Raw genomic sequence first — 22,771 nt, forward strand, 5'->3', positions numbered from 1 at the left:
GCAATGTTTCAAGGCAAAAGTTAAATCCATAGCAATATCCCCACTGGCACGGTGACCTTTTATCTGTATGATACTGGTCCGTGACCAAAATAATGACCCACTTCCTTTTCCATTGTTACTAATCAGACAGGCACATGCTCTGACAGTGCACAATTTGTCAAGTGTTTGTTAGGTGCTTGGTGCTGCTGTCATGAGCTGGGGATTACATCCTTTTGTTGACATCTGAGGAGCATTCTGAGGTCTCAGTTGACAGTTCTATTTGCCTAGTCCTTTTGCATCTGAGGGAGTTTGTGGCAGTTTCAGAGGGAAGGATGTCCCCTTGTCTTGTGTGGCAGCACACATTATTCAGAGAAACTGGATCTTCCCGCATCTTTGGCCTCTTGTGCTCACCCCTGTGGCTGAGATATGCAGGCTCTGCAAGCCTCTGCCAGGAAGATCTCATTTCTGCCCAGGCGACTGGCAGGCCTGACTGTTCTTGAGAGATGGAGGCTATGCCTGAACCTGATACTGGGTTACTGCCTGACATCCAATGTTTTTCCCCTTAGCGTTTGTGGAAGAAGCGAAGGATCCAAGCTGAGAAACATTAGTGCTTAGAGAGCAGTGGTTCAGGATCTGCGGGCGGTGCTATGGTCTTCTGCACTGCCGAGCCCAGCTTATCAGGGACAATGAAGGGGTTTTGTCTGTGCAAAGCTGGGGCATTCTTGAGTCTTGGATAGGATTCTCCAGCTTAGCATTTCCACCCTTCCTTTTCTCTTCAGTCTCAGCCACCACTTAACAGACCTGAACCCAGTAATGCTGCTCATTTGTTTTGTTTTTTAACATCTTTATTGGAGTGTAATTGCTTTACATTGTTGTGTTAGTTGCTGCAGTATAACAAAGTGAATCAGCTATACGCATACATATGTCCCAGTATCTCCTCCCTCTTACCTCTCCCTCCCACTCTCCCTATCCCACCCCTCTAGGTGGTCACAAAGCACCGAGCTGATCTCCCTGTGCTATGCAGCTGCTTCCCACTAGCTAGCTATTTTACATTTGGTAGTGTATATATGTCTGTGCCACTCTCTCACTTCGTCCCAGCTTACCCTTCCCCCTCCCCGTGTGCTCAAGTCCATTCTCTATGTCTACGTCTTTATTCCTGTCCTGCCCCTAGGTTCTTCAGAACCTTTTTTTTTCTTTAGATTCCATATATATGTGTTAGCATACGGTATTTGCTTTTCTCTTTCTGACTTACTTCACTCTGTATGACAGACTCTAGGTCCATCCACCTCACTACAAATAACTCAATTTCATTTCTTTTTATGGCTGAGTAATATTTCATTGTATATATGTGCCACATCTTCTTTATCCATTCATCTGTCGATGGACACTTAGGTTGCTTCCCTGTCCTGGCTATTGTAAATAGAGCTGCAATGAACATTGTGGTACATGACTCTTGGAATTATGGTTTTCTCAGGGTATGTGCCCAGTAGTGGGATTGCTGGGTCATATGGCAGTTCTATTTTTAGTTTTTTAAGGAACCTTCATACTGTTCTCCATAGTGGCTGTATCAATTTACATTCCCACCAACAGTGCAAGAGTGTTCCCTTTTCTCCACACCCTCTCCAGCATTTATTGTTTGTAGATTTTTTGATGATGGCCGTTCTGACTGGTGTGAGGCGATACCTCATTTTAGTTCTGATTTGCATTTCTGTAATGAATGATTAGTAATGTTGAGCATCCTTTCATGTGTTTGTTGGCAATCTGTATATCTTCTTTGGAGAATTGTCTGTTTAGGTCTTCTGCCCATTTTTGGATTGGGTTGTTTGTTTTTTTGATATTGAGCTGCGTGAGCTGCTTGTATATTTTGGAGATTAATCCTTTGTCAGTTTCTTCAACTCATTTGTTTTTTCAGCAACTATTGATGTGCCAGCCAGTGAGCCAGGCACCAAAATACAACAGTAAAACCAAGGGCTCCCTGTACATGTGTGATGTGATATGTTTCTGGGGGAAGTACCAGGTCCCGTGAGTACACAGAGGAGGGCCGTGGAACCCAGACTTTGGGGTTCTGAAAAGAGTCCCAGGGGAAGTCATGCTATATTGACACTTATAAAGGGTAAGACTCGGTTTTAAGTGCAAAGACACTTGGGGATCTGAATTTTACATGCCATTGCCGTTAACTTTAGTACTGTATACTTCCTTAGAGTTTTAAAAAAATTCTATTGTCATGGTTACCATGTTGTATTTATTTATTTATTTATTTATTTTTTTGCGGTACGCGGGCCTCTCACTGCTGTGGCCTCTCCCGTTGCGGAGCACAGGCTCCGGATGCGCAGGCTCAGCGGCCATGGCTCACGGGCCCAGCCGCTCCGCGGCATGTGGGATCTTCCCGGACCGGGGCACGAACCCGTGTCTCCTGCATCAGCAGGCAGACTCTCAACCACTGCGCCACCAGGGAAGCCCACCATGTTGTATTTAATACTTATTTTTTAGACGGCTCTTTCATCTACTAGGATTGAGCCTCTTTAGGACATGGACCATGCTTTTTTCCGTCCTTCCTTCCCTTCCTTCCTTCCTCCCTCCCTTCCTTCCTTCCTTTCTTCCTTCTTCCACACCCCCATTTTATTTTTTATTTAAAATTTATTTATGCTGCATTATTTCTTTTAAAATATTATGTATATAATATGACGCAGATAAAGAACAGATATAACATACACGTAAGCTATGCAGTATAACAATAAAGCAAACACTGTGACCCACCTTTCACTTCAAGAATTACCACCACCGAAGCTGCCTGTGTGCTCTCCCAGATCCCATTCTCTGCCTTTCCCCAGAGGTAACTACTGTCTTCAAATGTGTGTTTTATCAATTCCTTGCATTTAAAAAATAATTTTTACCACCTTAGGTATGTGTCCCTAAAAATATGTTGGCGCACAGGGGTAAACTTTGAACATGGGGCCATTTGCCTTTGTGCCCTCCATAATTAGCACAGTGCCTAAAACTTAGTAGGTCCTTACTAGATATTTGTGAACAGATGGATATGCCCTGCTAGAGCCTAGAAGATATTTTTGTGATGCTCTACACCAAGGAGATTTTGGAATTCAGTTTTAGTGCATTTGTTCCTTTTGAGCCTTGTTGGTTTTGTCTCTTTGGGGTGCGTATAGAAGCAGGCCACAGGAATTAGTTACATACTGTTGAATTGTTTGGGGATACTTCGAGACTACCATTTCCTACTTACCCTCCTCATTTTATCACCATGCGAACACTCTCCAGTGGTCCTAAAGAGAGTGGCCTTAATAGTTTTGTAATAATCAGCTTTGCTTTTCCATTCCATTTTGGCTTTTCTTAGAACATTGTGGGGTGGGGAGGAGAGAGGTGGAGAGACTAGAGAACACCGAGTACACTTGAATTAAAAGTTGACTTGTGGGCTTCCCTGGTGGCACAGTGGTTGAGAGTCCGCTTGCCGATGCAGGGGACATGGGTTCGTGCCCCGGTCCGGGAAGATCCCAGAGGCCCGCATACCGCGGGGGGAAAAAAAAAAAAAAGTTGACTTGTGTTGGGGGTGGGGTAGAGGACCTGGGCCAGCCAAGTGTTGGCCGGGGAACGTGTGCTCCGTGCCAGATGTCATTTTGAGTTGAGATCCTAGGGAAGGTTCCATTAAACAAATCCATGGCAATGCAGAGCATAATTTGTGTGCAGGGTACAATCTGATCACGAGAGAGCTTCATTCTTTCTAAATGCTACGCAGCACACAAAAATCAGCAGAGAATGTTTTCAGAGGGACATTCAGAAACATTTCGTTCAGAAGCTGGAGAGTTTAAATAGTCTTCATTGGGTTAAACAGTGGGGTGAGGTGACCGTGGGAGCTTACTGCTGGCAGCTCAGCTGGTTCGCAGAATGCCTTGCCTCTCTGCCCAGCGAGCACCCAGCTCTGAAGGCACAGTGGGAGCGTGGCGTCTGGGTGAAGTCCCCTCCCTGGGAGGTGCCAGGCTTCGCTGGCCTTGCTTGTCCCAGGGCAAGAGTGCGGGAGCTGGTCCACCTGCCTCGCATCTGCTTTCTTCCAAGCCCGTCCCTCCCCTCATCCAGAAATCCTCTCTGTTGTGTTGCCAGGCCTTCTTCTGGAAACATTTCCAGGTGACTTCATTTTTCCCTGCCTCCCCAGTTCTCACTTTAGTTCCTTGAACACATGTCTGAATTAAAACAAACCCCATGAGGCCTTCCATTGCTCCATTCGCTTTTGTTCTAACACTCTGTACAGATGCCAGAAATGGCCAGAATTTACCCAGCTTGTTTATTTTTATTTGATTGACATTTGTGCTTGCAAATAAAAAATATTTGCGTTAAACATGGATTACACAGTGGTAAATGTAGCATTGGTCTTGGAGCAGCTCAATCCATTCTGATTAGATTATCCTGTTTTTCACATAGTCCTTGGGCCATACAAGAGACATTTTTTCCTTGCATTTGACTGAGATAATTCCTGTTTTGCTTTTTGTCTCTTTGGTTGTACAGAAAATATACACATCGCCATTCAGTTGTTCTTTTATGTGGGTAGAACTGCAGGCAAGTGTGTAACATAAGAAGAGGTGTCTCTTAATGTTTAACTTGCTTTATGCTTTTCCCGTTTTCAATCCTTTAGTTCACCTGGGGTTTTAAATGATTTTGAACCTATGTGGTTAAGTTTGTGAACCTAAGAGCTATGTGGAGAGGGACTCTGTAGTCAGGACTCTTTCCCCCTTCCCTTACGGCCCAGTTTCTAACTGTAATAGTCACCTGCCTTGCCTTCCAGCCTGCAGTCGCTCCTCCAGATATTACTGCTGCAAGATCTCCATAAAGCACCACTCTGTTCACGTGAACACCCTGTTCAAAACTCGCCATGGCTCCCTCTTGCCTTCAGAGTAGAGGCCCTTAGCGTAGCTTTACATTCTTCAGCTCTCTACAACTCACCCTTTTGGCTGCCTTTTCTCATCTGATCGCTGTACTCCAGCCAAAGAAGGGGTTCAGTATATTCTGAATATGCCCTGTGTTTTCCTTCCTCTGGGTTTCAGTTCATGCCACCCCCGTTCACTAAAGATCTGCTTCCTTCTGCACCCCCAGCAGTTGGTCGTGTTCCCCCAGCTGCTCAAGGCCCATCTCAAGTGGTATCTCTTCCCTGACATAGTCCCTGCCCTCTTCCACTCACCCTGTCTGAGAGTATTTCTTCCTCCTTTGTGGTACCTTAGTGCCCTCTCTCTGTATTGCACTCAGCATGTCCTCTCGTATCCTAGTTGCTTGTCTCTATAGCTTGTCTCCTCCTGAAAGGAGCCTTGAGCACCGGGATTGTACTTCTCCATGTTTTCCCCCCTTCCAGTGCCTTAGCCTGTGCACAGCTCAATACGTATTTGAAATGGACTGAATTGAATGCTATCATCTTGGTTTCCAGTTCTTAGATCTTTGTGAATTCTGATGACGAGGTCCCATGAAGAGTGGTCAAAGAAGAAAGCCAACTCTGGAGCCAGAAGGGCTAGCTCTGCTGTTACTAGCTTTGTGACTTGGGCAAGGCTCATCACCACTCAGAACCTCAGTTTCCTCTTCTACACCCTGTATGTCTTTAGAACATACGTCTTTAGATTCAAGAAAATAGCAGAGATAGAGTCCTTGATGAAGTAGGCTTTTAGTACACAACGGCTAGTAATGTTACTGTCTGACTCTGTCATCTGTTGTTTTAGTTTTCCCTTCAAGGTTTGTGTAATCTCTAGTCTGCCGTCAGCACTAGGCCGTCCATGTTTTCATTCGTGTCATTAATAAAGCATGTTAAAATAGGACAAGGGCAAGGACGGAGCCAGGTGACACGTTACTAGAGATTTCCCTTGAGGTTGGCAGACAGTCCATTAGTCAACATCCTCTGGGTCCTGAACTGTGCCGTCATCCAGTGCATACGTGACTAAATGCCTACTGAATTCCAGGCAGCTGATTATGTGGCAGCCCCAAAGCATAATTCTCGCCAAGAAAGGAAGTGAGAATTGCTTTTTTCTATCTATAGGTTCTTAGTGAACTTTTGCTGGCTTCTACTTGCCTTATTAAAGGGATGGACCTTGTCTACAATTTTACTGGAGATAAACACCAAACTAAGCAGTTTATGATTTCCAGAATTTGTTTTTTCCTCTGCTTTGATAATCTGTGTACTTTTCATCCATCTCCAACTGGCTATCTCTCTTGCTTTGTGATTTCTCAAAAACTGGTAGTATTTCCACAACTATTTCTGTAAGTTCTTTTACTACCTTTCTTCCTTCATTCAATAAATATTCTTCTGAGTCTGTTCTATACCAGGCACTGTGCTTGGTGTGGGCGATACAGTGATGAACAAGACAGAGATCTTCCCAGACTGCATGGTTTTTGCATGCTACGTTTTGGGCTGAAAACTTGAATTTTAAGGGATTTGGGCATATAGGATGTAGGTAGAATTGGAGGGGATATTTATCCTAACTGTAAATAACACCAGGCTGTCAACCCAACCTAAAAGGAGAGAAAGAGGAAGGTAACACAGTAGAGAGCCTTTCCAGGAGCCATTGCTAAATACTGAGTATGGAGGAACTTTTGATGTTGTGAAATCTTTCAAGGCCACAGCAGCTACTGTGTGTTTAATGCTGCATTAGACACTGGGATATGCAATAATGGCCGAGTCCTCAAGGAGCTGACAGTGTGCTGGGAAATTGCAGACGGTTGCAGTACAATGAGATAAATGCTCGTTAAAATTCTGGGTGGGGTGAGAGCATAAAGGAAGGGCTTCTAATCTCTTTCCCGAAGGAGTAAAAGATCAAGGCTGACCTGAGACCTGAAGAACAGGTAGTAGTTAGCCAGTCCCAGAGGGACAGGACAATAATCCAGGTATGGGGGACTTGTACGGACACTCCATGCTATGGAGTTTGGACTTTATCTTAAAGGACACGGGCACCATTAAAGGGTTTCAACAGGGGAATCACCTGGTCAGATTTACGCTCTGGAGCAGCGTGGAAGATGGAATGCTTGGAGCCACACAGCAGCTGGGACACAGTGTGTGACTGTCATAGTTCCAGCAAGAAATGATCATGGCCTGGGGTGGAGCGTTCAGGATGCGAAGAAGCAGACGGATCACGGAGTTACTACAGACCGATTTGAGTAGGTGGCTGCAATCTATAATTAAATATTGAAAACCAGGGCCATTTATTGTAGTGGTTCTCAAACTTCAGTGTCGTAAAAGATCACCTGGGCATTTGTAAAAATGTGTATTACAGGAATGACTTGAGGAAATGTCAGTGGGCAGATCTGGGATATGAGTCAAGAATCTATTTTCAGCAAGTATCCAGGTGACACTGATGCAGATGGGCCTCAGATCACACCACCAAAAACCCCTATCTATTCGATGTTTTAAAATGGCAATCTTTTAAGTGTATTCACAATATATTAACTTCTCATTTCAGAATGAAGGCTCAGTCCTATTATTTTTGTTGAAAATAGGTGAATGGCTCAGCCCCATGGGTTCATGTGCTAAAAAGAATAAAGAGCTGTCTCCTGGCTAGCGTGGCCTGTGTCCGCTAATTGTTTGCTCTCTGGTAAGGGATGCAGAGCAGAGGGTGATAATCTTATTAAGACCCCCGCTGCAGATGGTTTGTACATGAATTTTGAAAGGTTTCAGCAAGCCCTTTACAAGAGCAGGCAAACAGGCGCTTACAGGGAAGGTAGAGTTGAAGTTTTGTGCAGGTGTGCATTCTCAGTGTTCAGGGCATATCTAGATGCATCTCCTATTGTGGTATTTCTCAAGCCTAAATGCCCACCTTCAAACCCCAGCTTCACTATATACAAGCTGTTTAACCTTGAGCAAATCACCTGTTCTCTCCTCTGTCATCTGTAAAATGGGAATAAAACTGTACCTGTTTCATAGGCTTGATGTGAGGATTAAATGAGAATACACGTAAAGCACATTGAATAGTATGCGAACGTAATAAGCCATTTCTGACCATTACTGAGAGAAGCCAGGTGACCTGTAATAAACTCATCACTTATATTAAGAGTTCAGTCATGTAATAAAGTCTTCACCTTCTTATTTAAGTCATGGTACAGCAAGTCCTCTACATACGAACCTTCAAGTTGTGAACTTTGAAAGATGCGAACGTGTGTTCCATCAACGTCAGGCATGAGTGACGTTGCAGCTTTCCCTCCGTCTCCTATTGCTGAGGATCCTTCAGCTCTACCATCTCCCACCTCCTCTCCCTCCTCCAGTCAGTAACTCTTCTTTCCTGTTCACTCGATGCCAGCCCCTGTATGCCAGCTGTTGTACTGTACTACTATACTTTTCAAGGTACCGTACTGTTAGATTAAAAATGTTTTCTTTATTTTTTGTTTCTTTGTTTTTTATGTATTATTTGTGTGAAAAGTATTATAAACCTGTTACAGTACAGTACTATATAGCCAATTGTGTTAGTTGGGTACCTAGGCTAACTCTGTTGGACTTACGAACAAATTGGACTTATGAACTCACTCTTGGAATGGAAATTGTTCGTATGTAGAGGACTTACTGTACTAAAAAAAAAAAAAGTATGGTGCCCATATGCAGAAATGCTTAGAGAAACTTAGTGTTTAGCAACACATACCAAACATAGGGGTAAGTAGGCCAATAATAATAATGAGGAATGTTAATGCACACTTAACGGCGGTCCCCATTATGTCACTGAATCCTAACAACGGTCCCATGCGATAGGCATGGAATCCCTCTTTAGAGTGAGTAAACTGAGGGGTAGAGAGGTTAATCGATTGCCAAGGCCACACTATCACTAACTGAAAGATCAGATATTTTCTCTTGGAACCCATCAATGCTAGAATCTGCTTTTAACCACAGCTGTTAAATATGTATTGTCAGTTTCATGAAGCATGGCTAGTAACACTCGGTATTGTGCCAAGCAAAGTAAGAAACTGACACATTTTGAATGTGAAATATGTAAAAATGATTCCCAAAATGTATGCTGTGATGCGCAGCCATATTTTATTTTATTTATTTATTTTTACTATTCTTTTTAAAAATATGTTTATTTATTTAATTTTTGGCTGTGTTGGGTCTTCGCTGCTGCACGCGGGTTTTCTCTAGTTGCAGCGAGCAGGGGCTACTCTTCATTGCAGTGTGTGGGCTTCTCATTGCAGTGGCTTCTCTTGTTACGGAGCATGGGCTCTAGGCACGTGAGCGTCAGTAGTTGTGGCTCGCGGGCTCTAGAGCGCAGGCTCACTAGCTGTGGTGCACGGGCTTAGTTGCTCCGCAGCATGTGGGATCTTCCCGGACCAGGGCTCGAACCCGTGTCCCCTGCATTGGCAGGCGGATTCTTAACCAGTGCACCCCCAGGGAAGTCCCCGCAGCTATATTTTAAATCACAGTCAAGCCAGCTGCTCTATTTCTCAGAGGCAGCCATTCAGGAAGCCGATATATGAGTGATCTCAGTCAGAGGGTGCGTTAGAATAGGGGTTCTTGTCAAACTTTAGTGTTGAGTTGCTGACTCTGTAGGACTGGGGTGGGATCTGAGAATCTGCATTTCTGATAAGTTCCCAGGTGATGCTGATGCTGTTTGGGCAACACTTTGAGAACCACTGTCTTAGAGGAATAGGAGGATGATTGGTGACTCTAGGGCAGAGGATGGTTTAAAATCTACCCTATAATTAGCAGACCTGCTCCACAGACCTAGTTATTTAAATTCACAAAGATGATTTGAAGCGACCAAACATCAGCTCTACCATGTAGAGGCTTAGATGCGAAAGAAGATGGACATCTTTGCTTTGCCTTTAACATTTCTAAACCAAGCCAGTTGCTTTCTAACATAGAGACGTTTATACAGTAGCTCCCCCTTCTCTAAACAGTGGGGCCTGCTTTAAGACTCGGAAACGTCCCTCACCTGTGACTCAAACCCAGCATTTGGTCTTAGAACTAGGTACTTAACTACCTTCTGGGCTGCGTTAAGCCGCCACCTGTCCCCCTTCCTCTACCCTGTGAGGGACAAGGGTTTTCTCCCTCAGTGAGGTTATATGCATGGTCCAGTAACTCTGGGTCAGCTTCTCATGTCCATGGGCTGGTCTCATTGCCAAAGCTAAGGGGCTAGGTCATGGAGTGACCCAAGCCAAATCCAATAGGACATCAGGTAATTCTTGAAATTATAAGGTTTCCAGGTCAAAAAGACGCTAGGACAAAGGGTCACCTTGGGCATGTTGGGTCCTAAAATTGGATTAGGGTAATGCAGAGTCTAGTTTTACATTTAACTCTTGATTCTCCATAACAATGAGAGGGAAAGGGATATAAAGACAAATGTGTATAAACAAATGATTCACAGAGCATTGCTTTTTGTCCATGGAATATATTACATAAAAGTGGATTTACTCTTTTGATTTTTTTTCTTTGGAAGACTTGAGCCTCTGGAAATGCAAGTAGATGTTTATTCAGAATGGAAAACCTAGCTAGATGAGTAGCTGGAATTAACCCAACTCATATTCTCGTCATCAGAAGAATTAAGACGTAAATTACGGTGTAGGTCATAGAGTGGACTGTTATATAGCAGTCAAATGAATGTACTACAGCTATATGGAGAATTTTAGCAACATAATTTTGAGTGAAAATCATCCCCAATATTATTCATATCATGATAACCTGTTTATTAAAAAGTAAAAAATAGACAAAACAAGAAAAAATCTGCCTTGTAGGAATACAAATAGATGTGATTGTTCTTTGTAAAAATGAAAGCAGGAAGTGGTGAACAGGCAATAGGATGAGGAAGTAGATGTAAGTTGGTGTCGACGTTCTAGTTTTTATGATGGGGCTGGTTTCTTCATTTATTATAATATTAGGTGTGAAGAAATAAACAAAAATAGATAAACCAGTCAGTAAGTAAAAATATAGTCTCACATGAGCTAATGATGAGTGTGTGTCAAGAGCCAAGGAATTTGGTTTATCCAGTTCTGTGCTTCTGAAACTAAGATTTAAAAATGGGTGGGGGGGCAAGTGGGAAAATAGCTCTCTGGGTTGCAGAGAAAATAATGCAACGCTGCTCCCTAGGTCCATGCTTGGGCTCCACACAGCACTATGTGACCTGACGTCTTGGCCACTTCCTCCACTCTCTTGTCTCAGTTGGTACAGCTTACAGATGGAAATCACTAAGGAGGGGGTGGGTATCAGTAGATCATCAAAGATTGTCAGTAGAGTGACTTCAGACAAAACTAAGGTTTTAGTATCCCTGGAGTAGGAAAAACATGTATGCTTCCTTTTCTTTTATATCCACCTGTCTGAGAAAGGTCACATGTTTACATGTTTTCTCAGAGAAGCAAAGGTAGGAATTTTAGAAATTAAAAAGATCTATGTGTCCAATAAAACTTTGGGGCCTGTGTCTTAGAAGGATTTTAAACCAGCCTGCTTCTAAATTGAATTTATCACCTCATTCCCGCCATTGCTTCTCCCTCCAGTGCTGTCTCCACGTGCTGTTGCTTTCACCCCGGACGCCCATCTCTATGACTCCTCCTGCTATAGTCTTGGATTGTCGTGAATAGTTTCAAAGGCTAGCTAGTTCACTGGGCATCTCCATGGAATCTTAATCCTTCCAATAGGGAATAGTATTTTCCTTTGTTGGCCGCTTTTAGCATCTAATTTATATTCCTCCTAAGACGTTTGCCTCTTTCTGAAGACAGGGTCAGCACCTCAACTTGACATTTGCTAGGTGTGCAAAGAGCTGTGGGATGTACAGATATGAACTGATGAAATCTTGCCCTTGTGGAGATGTTGTCTCCTGAGTGCGTTATTTGTGACCCCCCAGACCCTACGAGAAGGTTCGATGATTAGCTCTCTATTGTTTAGTGTGCTTGAGGCTCTCCTGTGAAATTGGAGAGTTTAGTCAATACAGCCTGAGTCTGAGGATTTACTCGTTGATTTACAGTCTAAAGGGATGAGGAAGAATCTTTACCACACTCCTGTCAGAATCTTTTTCTGTTTGTTTATTTTCTTGCTTGTTTTGAATCCTTGCTCACCACTCACACCCCACACCAGCCTCACCTCACTCCTGGCCTCTGCTCCAAGCCCTTCCCGATTTTGGCCTTTCATGTGTTGGGAACCAGATGTGATTCAGAGAGGGAAATCGTGAGAAGAAAAATAAAAAGAATAGCAATATTTTAAAATGCTTACCGAGTGCTAGGCCCTACTTTTTACATGCTTTTACATATATTAGTTTACATAATCCTTACAACAACTCTGTAAGGATACTGTTATCATTCTCCTTCCATAGAAGAAGGTGAGGCACAGAGAGGCTAAGTGCCTTTCCCAAGGTCACACAGCTAGTAACGGAGGCTACTAAACTATATTACCTCATAAAAAGTGAAGAGAAACAACTTCATGGGGATTGAAAATGTGAGAGAGAAAGAGAAAGGACAGATTATTTAGGAACCAAGGTGAAAGGATGTCAAGATATTAGAAGTGGAGCACGGCCAAGTGCTGACAAGGTCCAGTGATGTAACTCCACTGGTGGACTGTTTAAATGGAGCAAAGGGCAAGGTCAGTGATGCTGCGAAAGTCAAGGGAGTGAGGCCTTGTGAGTTGCGGCTTCAGTGTGGGAGGTGGGTGGTGGCCCCCCAGGAGCCTGTGAGCAGAGAGCAGACCTTGAATGGTGTGCCCTGCAGGCCGTCACATAGCCGTGACGGTGACAAGGAATAGGGGAGGCCATCAAGGCTGTTAGGTCTTGGAGTCAATTTTAAAAACTGTGCTTAAGGACAGAGTGAGGTTTAAAAAAAAAAAAGAAAGAAAGAAATGCTGTTTTAGAACCCTCTTGCATGTCTCTGCAGCAAATTATAAATTATGTCATCTTCTTCCTAGCAAGTGGGTGATTCTGTTCCATTCATGGTCTCAAACTGCTTTCAGACAGCACTGGCTCAGCCTTACTAAGGGTGGAAAATGAGGGGACTTGGAAAAAGATCCATCCTTAACCTTCTCCCTTATACTCTGGACTTAGAGTCCCAGACACAATTCCCAGCCCTGCTCTGACTTTGTAGTGCTGGTGGCATGTCAGTCCCCAGTTCTCTCTCCCACCCCTTCACAGTCTCCATCCTCCCCTGTCAACTGTCCCCATGGTGACACCCCTGCTCCCTTGAGCGCTACTTTTCCCAGACGCGGAGGGCAGGCGCCTCACTTTGATAAACACTGGATAAACACTTCTCCTTAAACAGAAGCAGCAGGCTCACCAGCTGGCTTTTTTTTAAGTGGGAGAAATTCAGTTGAGTAAATTCGACAAATCAGAGATGAGGAAAATGTAAGAGTGAAAACTTCTTCAAGGAGGATTTGCTCTTGCTATTACCAGGCCCCCAAGATAATCAATATAGATGAAGTTCATGGCCACTGTGGATGCAGCCCTTCCCAGACCCATTTAGTGGGGGAGAGGGTTGCCCCTCAAGCCCACCTTCTAAAGGGCCTGTGCCCAATTCTTGTTCAGTGTGGGAGGCTCCACATGCCTGTGTGCTTCCTTTGGTGCCACTCAGCCTGTCGGCCAGGGACACCTTGACCACACCAGAGGCAGCAGGTTAGGGCTGATGGGATGCCCCAGAGGACAGCTGGCTGGATTGTGCGGTGTTTCTGCTGAATGATGTTGGACACCCCCAAGTCCAAACTGTTCGGTCCTTCCTCTTTAAAACAGGACTATGAGGACTTCAAACCATGGACCAACTGCTAAGTATCCTACTAGCTTTACAAACGAACATGTGTGCACTTGAGTTTGGCTGGAACTGGTACCTTCTGTATGTCCCCCCTTCCCTTCCAATCCTCTGAAAATGCCTTTAGCCCAGGAAGGTGCTTCTGGAGAGCGGTGAGGGAACAGATCACTCTGTAAGTTAAACTCTTCTCTCCTGTGTACCTTGCCCTTGAACGAATGAACTCGTGTTGGCAGCCTGGCCGCCTTAACTTCTGCTCACTCACCTTCCACTTCCCATCGAAGAAAGCTCTTGCAGTTGGCTGGACTGGAGAGAGATTCCCTGTGCTCTTTATCTTTGGAGCACCCCTCCTCACAGTGTGTCCATGACCATCTGCTGCAAAATCATATATCCTAATTATGTAAAATGCAGATTCCTGGGTTCCCCCGACCTTCTGAAGTGGAATTTCTGTGAGTGTTGCCCAGAAATCTGCACTATTATTCAATTTCCCAGGTGACCCTTATGCATAGTAAGGTTTAGAAATCATTGCATTATTATTAATAATTATAAGATTAATATTTATGAGCATGTCAAACACTTTCCATGCATTTCACTTCCCATTCATTTCAACTTCACAACAAATCAACAAGGTAGGAATCACCCACCTAGAGCAGGGCCTGACTCATGGCACATGGCAGATGCTCAATAAATTTTTGTTAAACAATAAATTATCCTTTATATATATATATATATATATATATATGTATATATACGTATATACATGAATAAGGAAACTAAGGGTTAGAGAGGTTAAAAACACTTGGCCAAGAACACATGGCTAGTGAGGGGTGTAGCCAGGCTTTGTAGAGCCTTCTCTGGGTAGAGCTTGTTGGTGTGTGAACTTGCAGGCTGGCGCCCCCTTCTGGTGATGCTGGGTTGTGCCTGGCAGCGGTGCTGGAGGACCCCAGAAGCATCCGATGGGCCTTGGGTTGAATTGATTGATCTCTTCTCTAGCATTTCCCTCTTGGCCAACTCTGGTGAATTGACACGGTCGCTTATTTATTTATTACTAATGACAAGAGGAGGCCCAGGGAAGCTGGACGGTCATTCATGAAGCCAAACAGCACCCATTCTCCGTTCCTGTACTCTGCTGAGGTTGGCCGGTGCAGTCTTAATTTTCCTGGGGAGTGAGGCAGGAGACTAGTTAGATCCTGAGTCCCTGAGGGAGACTAATAGGCTTTTCGCCTTGCTCTGAAACATTCACTTCCTCCTTCCCTCTTGAAGTTTCTTTACACCCTCTTTGCTTATCAATTCTTTCATCTACTTTTCTTGGTCGGCAGGTAGACCGTCTGTATTTCTGCCAAGGACAGGTGGCTGAGCCGGGCCGAGATAAAGGAGTGACCATGATGGAGCTGTCTTTGACCTTACGGCCCTCTTGTGCCTCCTCTTCCATGCTCCCTTCCTCCCTTCCTCCAGGGACTGGCCTTGTCGAGACTTGAGCAGCAAACCTGTGTGCATTAACCCAGGGGAAACTCTAGAGATATTGGGAGGTGTCCATGGGGAGTTTGTTTCAGAACCATGGATCTTTATACATACTCTATTATGTACACACACACACACACACACACACACACACACACACACGGTTAAAAATAGAAACATGCCCTCCACTGAGGGAAGACCACTTTTTGTAAAGAGTGACTATAAAAATGCCTGACTTGAGAGAGGTAAGGCATTTCCTATTGTGGGGCTTTTTAAGGGAAAGGTCTTCTGGACCTCAAGCCACCGTACCAGTAATTCTAGTTAGAAATAATAAAAGCTAACGTATATTGAGTGCTTGCTATGCGCCAGACACTGTTCTAATTTCTTTGTATGTTTCGCCTAATCCCCACAATCCCTTAGCAATACCCGCTATTAATATCTTCATCCCTATTTTACAGATGAAGAAACTGAGGCAGGGAGAGGGTAAACAACTTGCTCAAAGCTCCAGAGAGTTAGTAGAAGAGCCATGATTCAAACCCAAGTGGCTTCACTCCAAAGCCCTCTTAATACTGCACTATGTGATGTGATTACTTTTTATTTTTTTAATTTATTTATTTTTGGCTGTGTTGGGTCTTTGTTGCTGCACATGGGCTTTCTCTAGTTGTGGCGAGCAGGGGCTACTCTTCGTTGTGGCACACAGGCTTCTCACTGCGATGGCTTCTTTTGTTGCGGAGCATGGACTCTAGGCGCACAGGCTTCAGTAGCTGTGGCACACAGGCTTCAGTAGTTGTGACGCACAGGCTTCAGTAGTTGTGACGCACAGGCTTAGTTGCTCCACGGCAAGTGGGATCTTCCCAGACCAGGGATCAAACCCGTGTCCCCTGCATTGGCAGGTGGATTCTTAACCACTGCACCACCAGGGAAGTCCATGATTACTTTTATTATATAATGATTTTCCTTTAAAAATTTTAGATTTTTTTTAAGGAAAAAAGAAAAAAAGTCAATTGTCCATAATTGCACTGTACCCCTATTTATAATTTTTATAACAAGTGTAATATAAGCACATGGTTAGAAAAGCCAAATGGCTCAGGAAGTTATAAAATGAAGAGTCTCTTTATATCTTCACTGTCCTATTTTCAAGGGAAACCATTATTAACAAATCTCTATTTTGTCCCTCAAGAAAAATGTTCTATGCATGTAGCAAGTTATTTATTATTTAAAGAATTGTTTACACAGAAGCAAGCATGCCACACCCACCCTTATGCATCTTGTTTTTCTTGTCTAATAACAAACAGGTCTTCCGGATCTTTTCACTTCAGCACACACAGGTTCACGTCACCCCTTTTCATGATTGCAGAGTATCCTCTTAGGTTGCTGTACCACCTGACTTAACCAGTCAGTATTGAAGGACAATTTACTTGTCTTTTTGAACGCTTATGTGCAGGATAAGTTCCTAGCAGTATAGTTTTCTTTTTTATGTACATTGCACCAATTCACACTCTCGCTAAATCTTATCAGTGTTTTGCCCCAAACCCTTAACAGACCAGTGTTATCAAACTTTGATTTTCTTCTTTTGCCAATCTGATGAAAAAAATCTTTTTTTAATTTACATTTTTAATTTTATAAGTGAGATTGTATGGCTTTTCAGGTATATTGGTTGTTTATTTTTCTTTCTTTGCCATCTGCCTGTTCATGTCCTTTGCCCAGTTTTCTGTGGGTTTTTTTTTTTTCTTTTTTTTGCTGATTTAATATGATTTTGGGTGGCCTGGGCCTGCAGCAGCTTGAGGCAGGGTTTCAGTTCCCAGCCAGTGATTGAGGTCGGGTCACAATGGTGAGAGCACCAAATCCTAGCCACTAGACCAGTGGTCGGTGACAAGGCCCTGGCCCTACGGCTTTGCAGAAAAAGAATTCCCACAAAGAAAGTAGTGAAACAAGTAAAGTATTTATTAGGAGAAAAAAGAAGTGCAGTATGTGTGGATAGACACACAGGCGGGCTCAGAGAGAGAGTCATGCCCTCATGGCAGTTTGAATCACTTTTTTTTTTTTTTTTTTTTTTGCGGTACGCGGGCCTCTCACTGTTGTGGCCTCTCCCGTTGCGGAGCACAGGCTCCGGACGCACAGGCTCAGCAGCCATGGCTCACGGGCCCAGCCGCTCCGCGGCATGTGGGATCTTCCCGGACCGGGGCACGAACCCTGTCCACCTGTATCAGCAGGCGGACTCTTAACCACTGCGCCACCAGGGAAGCCCTACATATATGCTTTTAACTGGATGGCAGCTCCATACGGACATCAATCAGAATGAAGATAAATCTTTTCTGAAATTATGATAAAATGGAAATAGTATTTACAATTTTTCAGAAAGACATGTTCTGATATGCAAGAAAACATATATATATATATATATATATATATATATATATATATGTTTTTTTCTGAGATAAACACCTATGGGGGTTCTGGGAATAGTTTGCAAAAGCTAAAACAAAAATCCTCTTTAGGCTGTGAAGCATTTTTTTTTTTATATAACATTTCCATTTTACTTTTTTTTTTTTTTTTTTTGCTGTGTTGGGTCTTCGTTTCTGTGCGAGGGCTTTCTCCAGTTGTGGCAAGCGGGGGCCACTCTTCATCGCCGTGCGCAGGCCTCCCACTATTGCGGCCTCTCTTGTTGTGGAGCACAAGCTCCAGACGCGCAGGCTCAGTAGTTGTGGCGCACGGGCTCATTCGCTCCGTGGCATGTGGGATCCTCCCGGACCAGGACTCGAACCCGTGTCCCCTGCATCGGCAGGCAGACCCTCAACCACTGCATCACCAGGGAAGCCCCTGTGAAGCCTTTTTTGGATTCCTTGGCTGGGCCCGCAAAGCTCTGCAGCTAAGAGTCACTGCTACTGAACATACTTGGAGTAGCTCCTTTTGTAATTACATGTGTCCACTGCTGCAGCTGCTCCTTCATAGTGCTGCTTGCTTGCAGTGAAAATGGCTTCTCTCTCCTCCCTAGAGACCTTTAAATAAAAGATCTGTGTAGCTGTGGGGGGGGGATGGGGGATAGGAGGATGAATTGATGGGGGACTGTTTTGTTTTGTTTTTGTTTTAATTTGCTGCTTCTATTTGAGTTGGGGATATAGGTGGCCAACCTGAATTAATTTGATAGCTTTGTGGTGACAAAGGATAAAGGAAGGTTTGGGGCTGCTTAAAGCAGTGGTTTAGGCTGGCTTAATACAGCTTCGTAGACGTCAGGATGGCTCTGTTCTCAGAGGCCTGTGATGTTCTGATGTATGAGGAATTCACAGTCTCCTGAAAGGAGGCAAAAATAATAACGTCCTAAGAGACTGAATCACAGGCAGTGTTTTTAAAAACTACATCTAGTTATCAGTCTTTGCCCATATTCTTTTTGTTTCCATTGACCCTTCCTTCTCTAATTCCCGGCTTTACCATCACATGCACAGAATGCTTATTACCCTAAGGTTATGAATAAAAGTAAAGCCTCTCGAGAGGATCCAGCAGTACCACTGAACAAAAAACTTAGCTCCCTGATGGTTGGAAAGCCCGCTGAAGGGTGTGTAATCACCAGGACATCGGCATCACAGCTATCTTAAAGGTCATCAAGTGCATCCTCCCTGCTTAGTCCTGGAACCCTGCTCCGCCAACCCCAGCAGCTGGTTGGAGACAGTGTTGATGAGGATGGCTTGGATATGCATATTTTAAAATTCCCTTCAGCTTTTCAAGCACAGCTCTTCAATGGCCAAATACTGTTTCCTGTGCTTTGTCGAAGTATTCCCTGTGGCATCAGAGATTTACCAATCAGGTGTCTACACACGGGCAGATGGGGGCAAACACTTCCTTGTCCACCAAAACTGCTTTCGGCTGATGCCATCCAAAAAATCCCTATGCAATATATACTAAAAGTCTTAAAATGAGTATATACTATGGCTTAAATATTCTACTTTTAGGAATTTATTCTAAGGAAATAAACAAGGATGTAAATTTGTGTGCCCAAGGCTAGCCATTAAGCCCTTGTTTAAGAGCATGGACCCTGGGCTTCCCTGATGACGCAGTGGTTAAGAATCCGCCTGCCAATGCAGGGGACACGGGTTCGAGCCCTGGTCCGGGAAGATCCCACATGCCGAGGAGCAACTAAGCCTGTGAGCTACAACTATTGAGCCTGCGCTCTAGAGCCTGCGAGCCACAACTACTGAAGCCCATGCACCTAGAGCCTGTGCTCCACAACAAGAGAAGCCACTGCAATGAGAAACCCGTGCACCGCAACGAAGAGTAGCCCCCGCTCGCCACAACTAGAGAAAGCCCGCGCGCAGCAACGAAGACCCAATGCGCCAAAAATAATTAATTAACTTAAAAAAAAGATATAATTTAAAAAAAAAAAGAGCATGGACGCTGGGGTCAGATGGCCTGGTTTCCCTCTTGGCTCTACTTCTTATTAGTTGTGACACCTGGTGAGCGTCACTCAACTTCTCTGCCTTAGCTGTCCCTACCTCATAGGGTCTGTCCTGTCATGAGAAATAAATGAATTAATATGTAAAAGATGCTCAGGATGGTTTCTGGCACATCGTTTTTGCTTCTAATGATAGAAAAATTGGACATAGCCTACATATTCATTGATTTAATAAAACAAAATGTGCCATGTTTTAAAGATATTCACATAGTAAAAGAAAAACAATTAGGTTACATAATAATGTATTAAGTATGAATGCTGAATAGTTACATGCCAAAAGGTTATTTTTTGGTGATGGAATTATAGACTATATTTTCCCCTCTGCATCGTTGCTATTTTCTAAATTTTCCACAAAGGAGATGTATAGTATAACAAAAGTTGTCTTTTTAACCCCTGCAGAATAATAATAACAGCTAACATTTATTGAGCACTTACAACAGATCAGGTGTTTTTCTAAGATGGCAGATAGATATTCATTGCTTACAATAACCCTACGAGGCAGGTGCTATGATCGTCAATCTCCATTTCACAGATTAAGAAATTGAGGCAGAGAGAGGTGAAGTAATGTGCCTACGTCTAGCAAGAAGTAGAGGTGAAATTTGAACCTGGGCTATCTGACTCAGGGCCTATGTTTTTAGGTTAGGAACTCTCTTTGTATGATTCTAGTAACCCAAAAGAGCACTGAACTACATACAGCACCCATGGCAATCACCTAGTTGCATACACTGTTTAAAGGAAATGCATTAAGGAGTGCCTCTCACTCCCGGTGTCTTTGTTGCCAGATAATAGATAAATAAGAGGTTTTCAGGCCTCCAGCCTTATTCTGAGTTTTCTTAGTAAATGGGGAGAATATATTCAGATCACACAGTAAAATTGCCTTTTCTGTGTATCCCTTAAAAAGAGTGCATTGACTTTACATGGCAATGAGCAAACTGGAAATAGTTTATATTTTTAAAAATCATAAACAGAAATAGTTAAGTAGCATATACAATTTTCGCTATCATAGTACTCAAACAGTAAAGAGTCAATATATTGAGTGCCATGAGCAATAAAGTTTAGAACAAAGTTGTCCCTTCAGTTCAGGGTACATAATTACTGCAGGTCAGAGGCATCGTGAGGTAACAATGGATTTTCAGCAATTGTCTGTTTCTGTTCTAGAATTTCCGTTTTTATGCAGGCAGTTAAATTGTAATTGATGGATTTCTGCATACCTTTTAAAGAGTGAAAATTGGGTGTTTCGGAGTAATAATTTTACATTAGAAAATAATATCTTACACCTGGTGGCTGCAACCATGGGATCTATTTTTGAAAACTGTCCACCTCTATCATTTAATAACCAGCCTGGTAATGTACTAGCAGACAAGGCTGGTTGAATTAGGCTGTCAGGACTAGTGTGTTCCTGGATAGCACTACCAATCATGAGTCCTTGAGACTGTTAAATACTACAGGTTAGCCAACACATTACTCAGAGGCAACTAATTAGGTTCAGGGAGCTTCTGGGAGTTCATTACATCATTAGACAAAAGTCTCTGAAATCCAGGAGGAATAGCCAGTCCCAGTTCTGATAAATTGCTACCTTAATCCTCCCAGAATTCTGCGGGAGTTGGGATTCACTGCTGTCATCTGCACTAAGGGGTCCTTCTCGATCTATTTCCCAGAAGAGGCTGACCTTCCTGAGAGGTCCTAGAAACCAGGGAAGGGATTTTTCTCTCTCTTTGCCTTGCTGTCATTGACGTTCCCCTCCAGCAACACTAAAACACCCCATTAGTGAGAGCACCTGTCCACCAGTGGGCTGGTCTGGCTGCATCTTGTCCCTATGGCTCATCTTGACTGTGGGGGAGATGGCAGTGTATAGAGGAACCTCTCCTGCCCCTGCTTCTAACCACTGCCTTCCTGAGGACATGTTATCACAGGGGTATTATGGGATCTGGTCCTGGACAGGATTCATCACCCACAAGTCTTGGACAAGTAAATCAGCTTTGGTTTCCTCAATAGTAGAAGAGTGAGATTAATATCTGCCTTACAAAGCTGTCAAGATGAACAGATACAAAGTATAGAAAGAATTTTGAACAGGGCCTGGAACCTAGTGTGCTCTCAGTAAAGACTTGTGATCATCAATAAATGAGGATTACTGATCACTGCTTGTTAGAAATGCAAGGGATTTAGATTATTCATATTTTCCTCAACTCAGAAATGTGATCTGGCTCTGGGTTTTAGACCAGAAGAGTCACAAATTGTGGCAGAGGAGTTGAGAAACAAGGTCAAATAAAATTGTGTACCTATCAGATTGATTTTTCCAAAAACATCTGGAATTTCTTCTTTTAAAAAAAAAAATCCTGGTTCTCTTCTTCCTGTTGTTCTGTTACCTCTTCCATGGCCCCTGCACTTCCCCAGGCAATCCATGGACTGTTTTCATTATTACTATTTCAGAACTATGTATTTTTTTTTGTTAAAAGTGAATTTATATTAGTTATTCTACCACACAGCATGTTTCCAATTACACACTGAACTCTAGTCTGTGCTCAAATGTAACGTGATATTTGTAAACTAATAGACCCCTCCACTCACCCCCAAAACTATTCAAATTTCAATTTCATTCACAGCTTCTGTCACTGTCACTGTGAACTTTTTTCAGTCTCTTTGGAAATGTTCAGTTCCTGCTATTTGTTAAGGTTCTGTTCTTCATAGAAAAACTGCAGCTGCAGCCAGAGAAGGTGGATAATCAGATAGTGCCGGTTGGAGCAGTTATCTGCAGCCCAGACTTTCCCCATGACAGCTTCTAGACGGTTGCTTATCTCCAGACCCTAACGTGCCAAACTCAAGAACGGCTAGACGACTACAAAGCCTAAAGATAAACTCTCTGGGAAAAACTTCTTTGGGGGTGACGCGCAGGCTTTTCATTCTGCTGAACGTTGGGGCCGGCACGTTGATGTTCCCGGGAGTGCTGGCGCACAGGGAGAGGCGGGCACTGGGGCCGGACCCGGGTCACCGCTGCTCCTCTGCAGGAAGCCGGCATCTATGAAACCTGCCTCACTGTGCTCCCAAGCTGTGCTTATGAAACGACGCCCTCATGCCTGCGCCTTCTCTCGTCTGCTTTGCGGAAAACGCTGGGAGCCTGGGAGCGCTGGAACCCGGCCACTTGCCGAGTCCGTGTGCAAACGCGGGGAGCCAGGGACGTCGGAGGGCAGGGAACTGGCCAGCGTGTTCTCGGGTTTC

General features: G+C 43.8%; 1 protein-coding gene across 13 annotated transcripts in view; it reads left to right on the forward strand.

Annotated features, from left to right (window-relative positions):
• The window catches only part of SYBU (syntabulin), a 112,687-nt gene that overhangs the window by 78,545 nt on the left and 11,371 nt on the right, over window positions 1–22,771 (forward strand). Inside the window, exon 1 of one of the 13 annotated variants that reach the window (XM_067711470.1) lies at window positions 19,456–22,701. The exons of 11 other annotated variants lie outside the window; for them this stretch is intronic. In XM_067711470.1, coding sequence (XP_067567571.1) covers window positions 22,626–22,701 — 76 coding nt within the window. In that variant the 5' untranslated portion in view covers window positions 19,456–22,625. Of the gene's footprint in view, window positions 1–19,455; window positions 22,702–22,771 lie in introns of those variants that run through there. One more of the 13 variants, XM_067711471.1, reaches the window with a different exon arrangement.

The sequence above is a fragment of the Pseudorca crassidens genome, chromosome 17 (assembly GCF_039906515.1).
Source record: "Pseudorca crassidens isolate mPseCra1 chromosome 17, mPseCra1.hap1, whole genome shotgun sequence".
Classification (NCBI taxonomy): Eukaryota; Metazoa; Chordata; class Mammalia; order Artiodactyla; family Delphinidae; genus Pseudorca; species Pseudorca crassidens.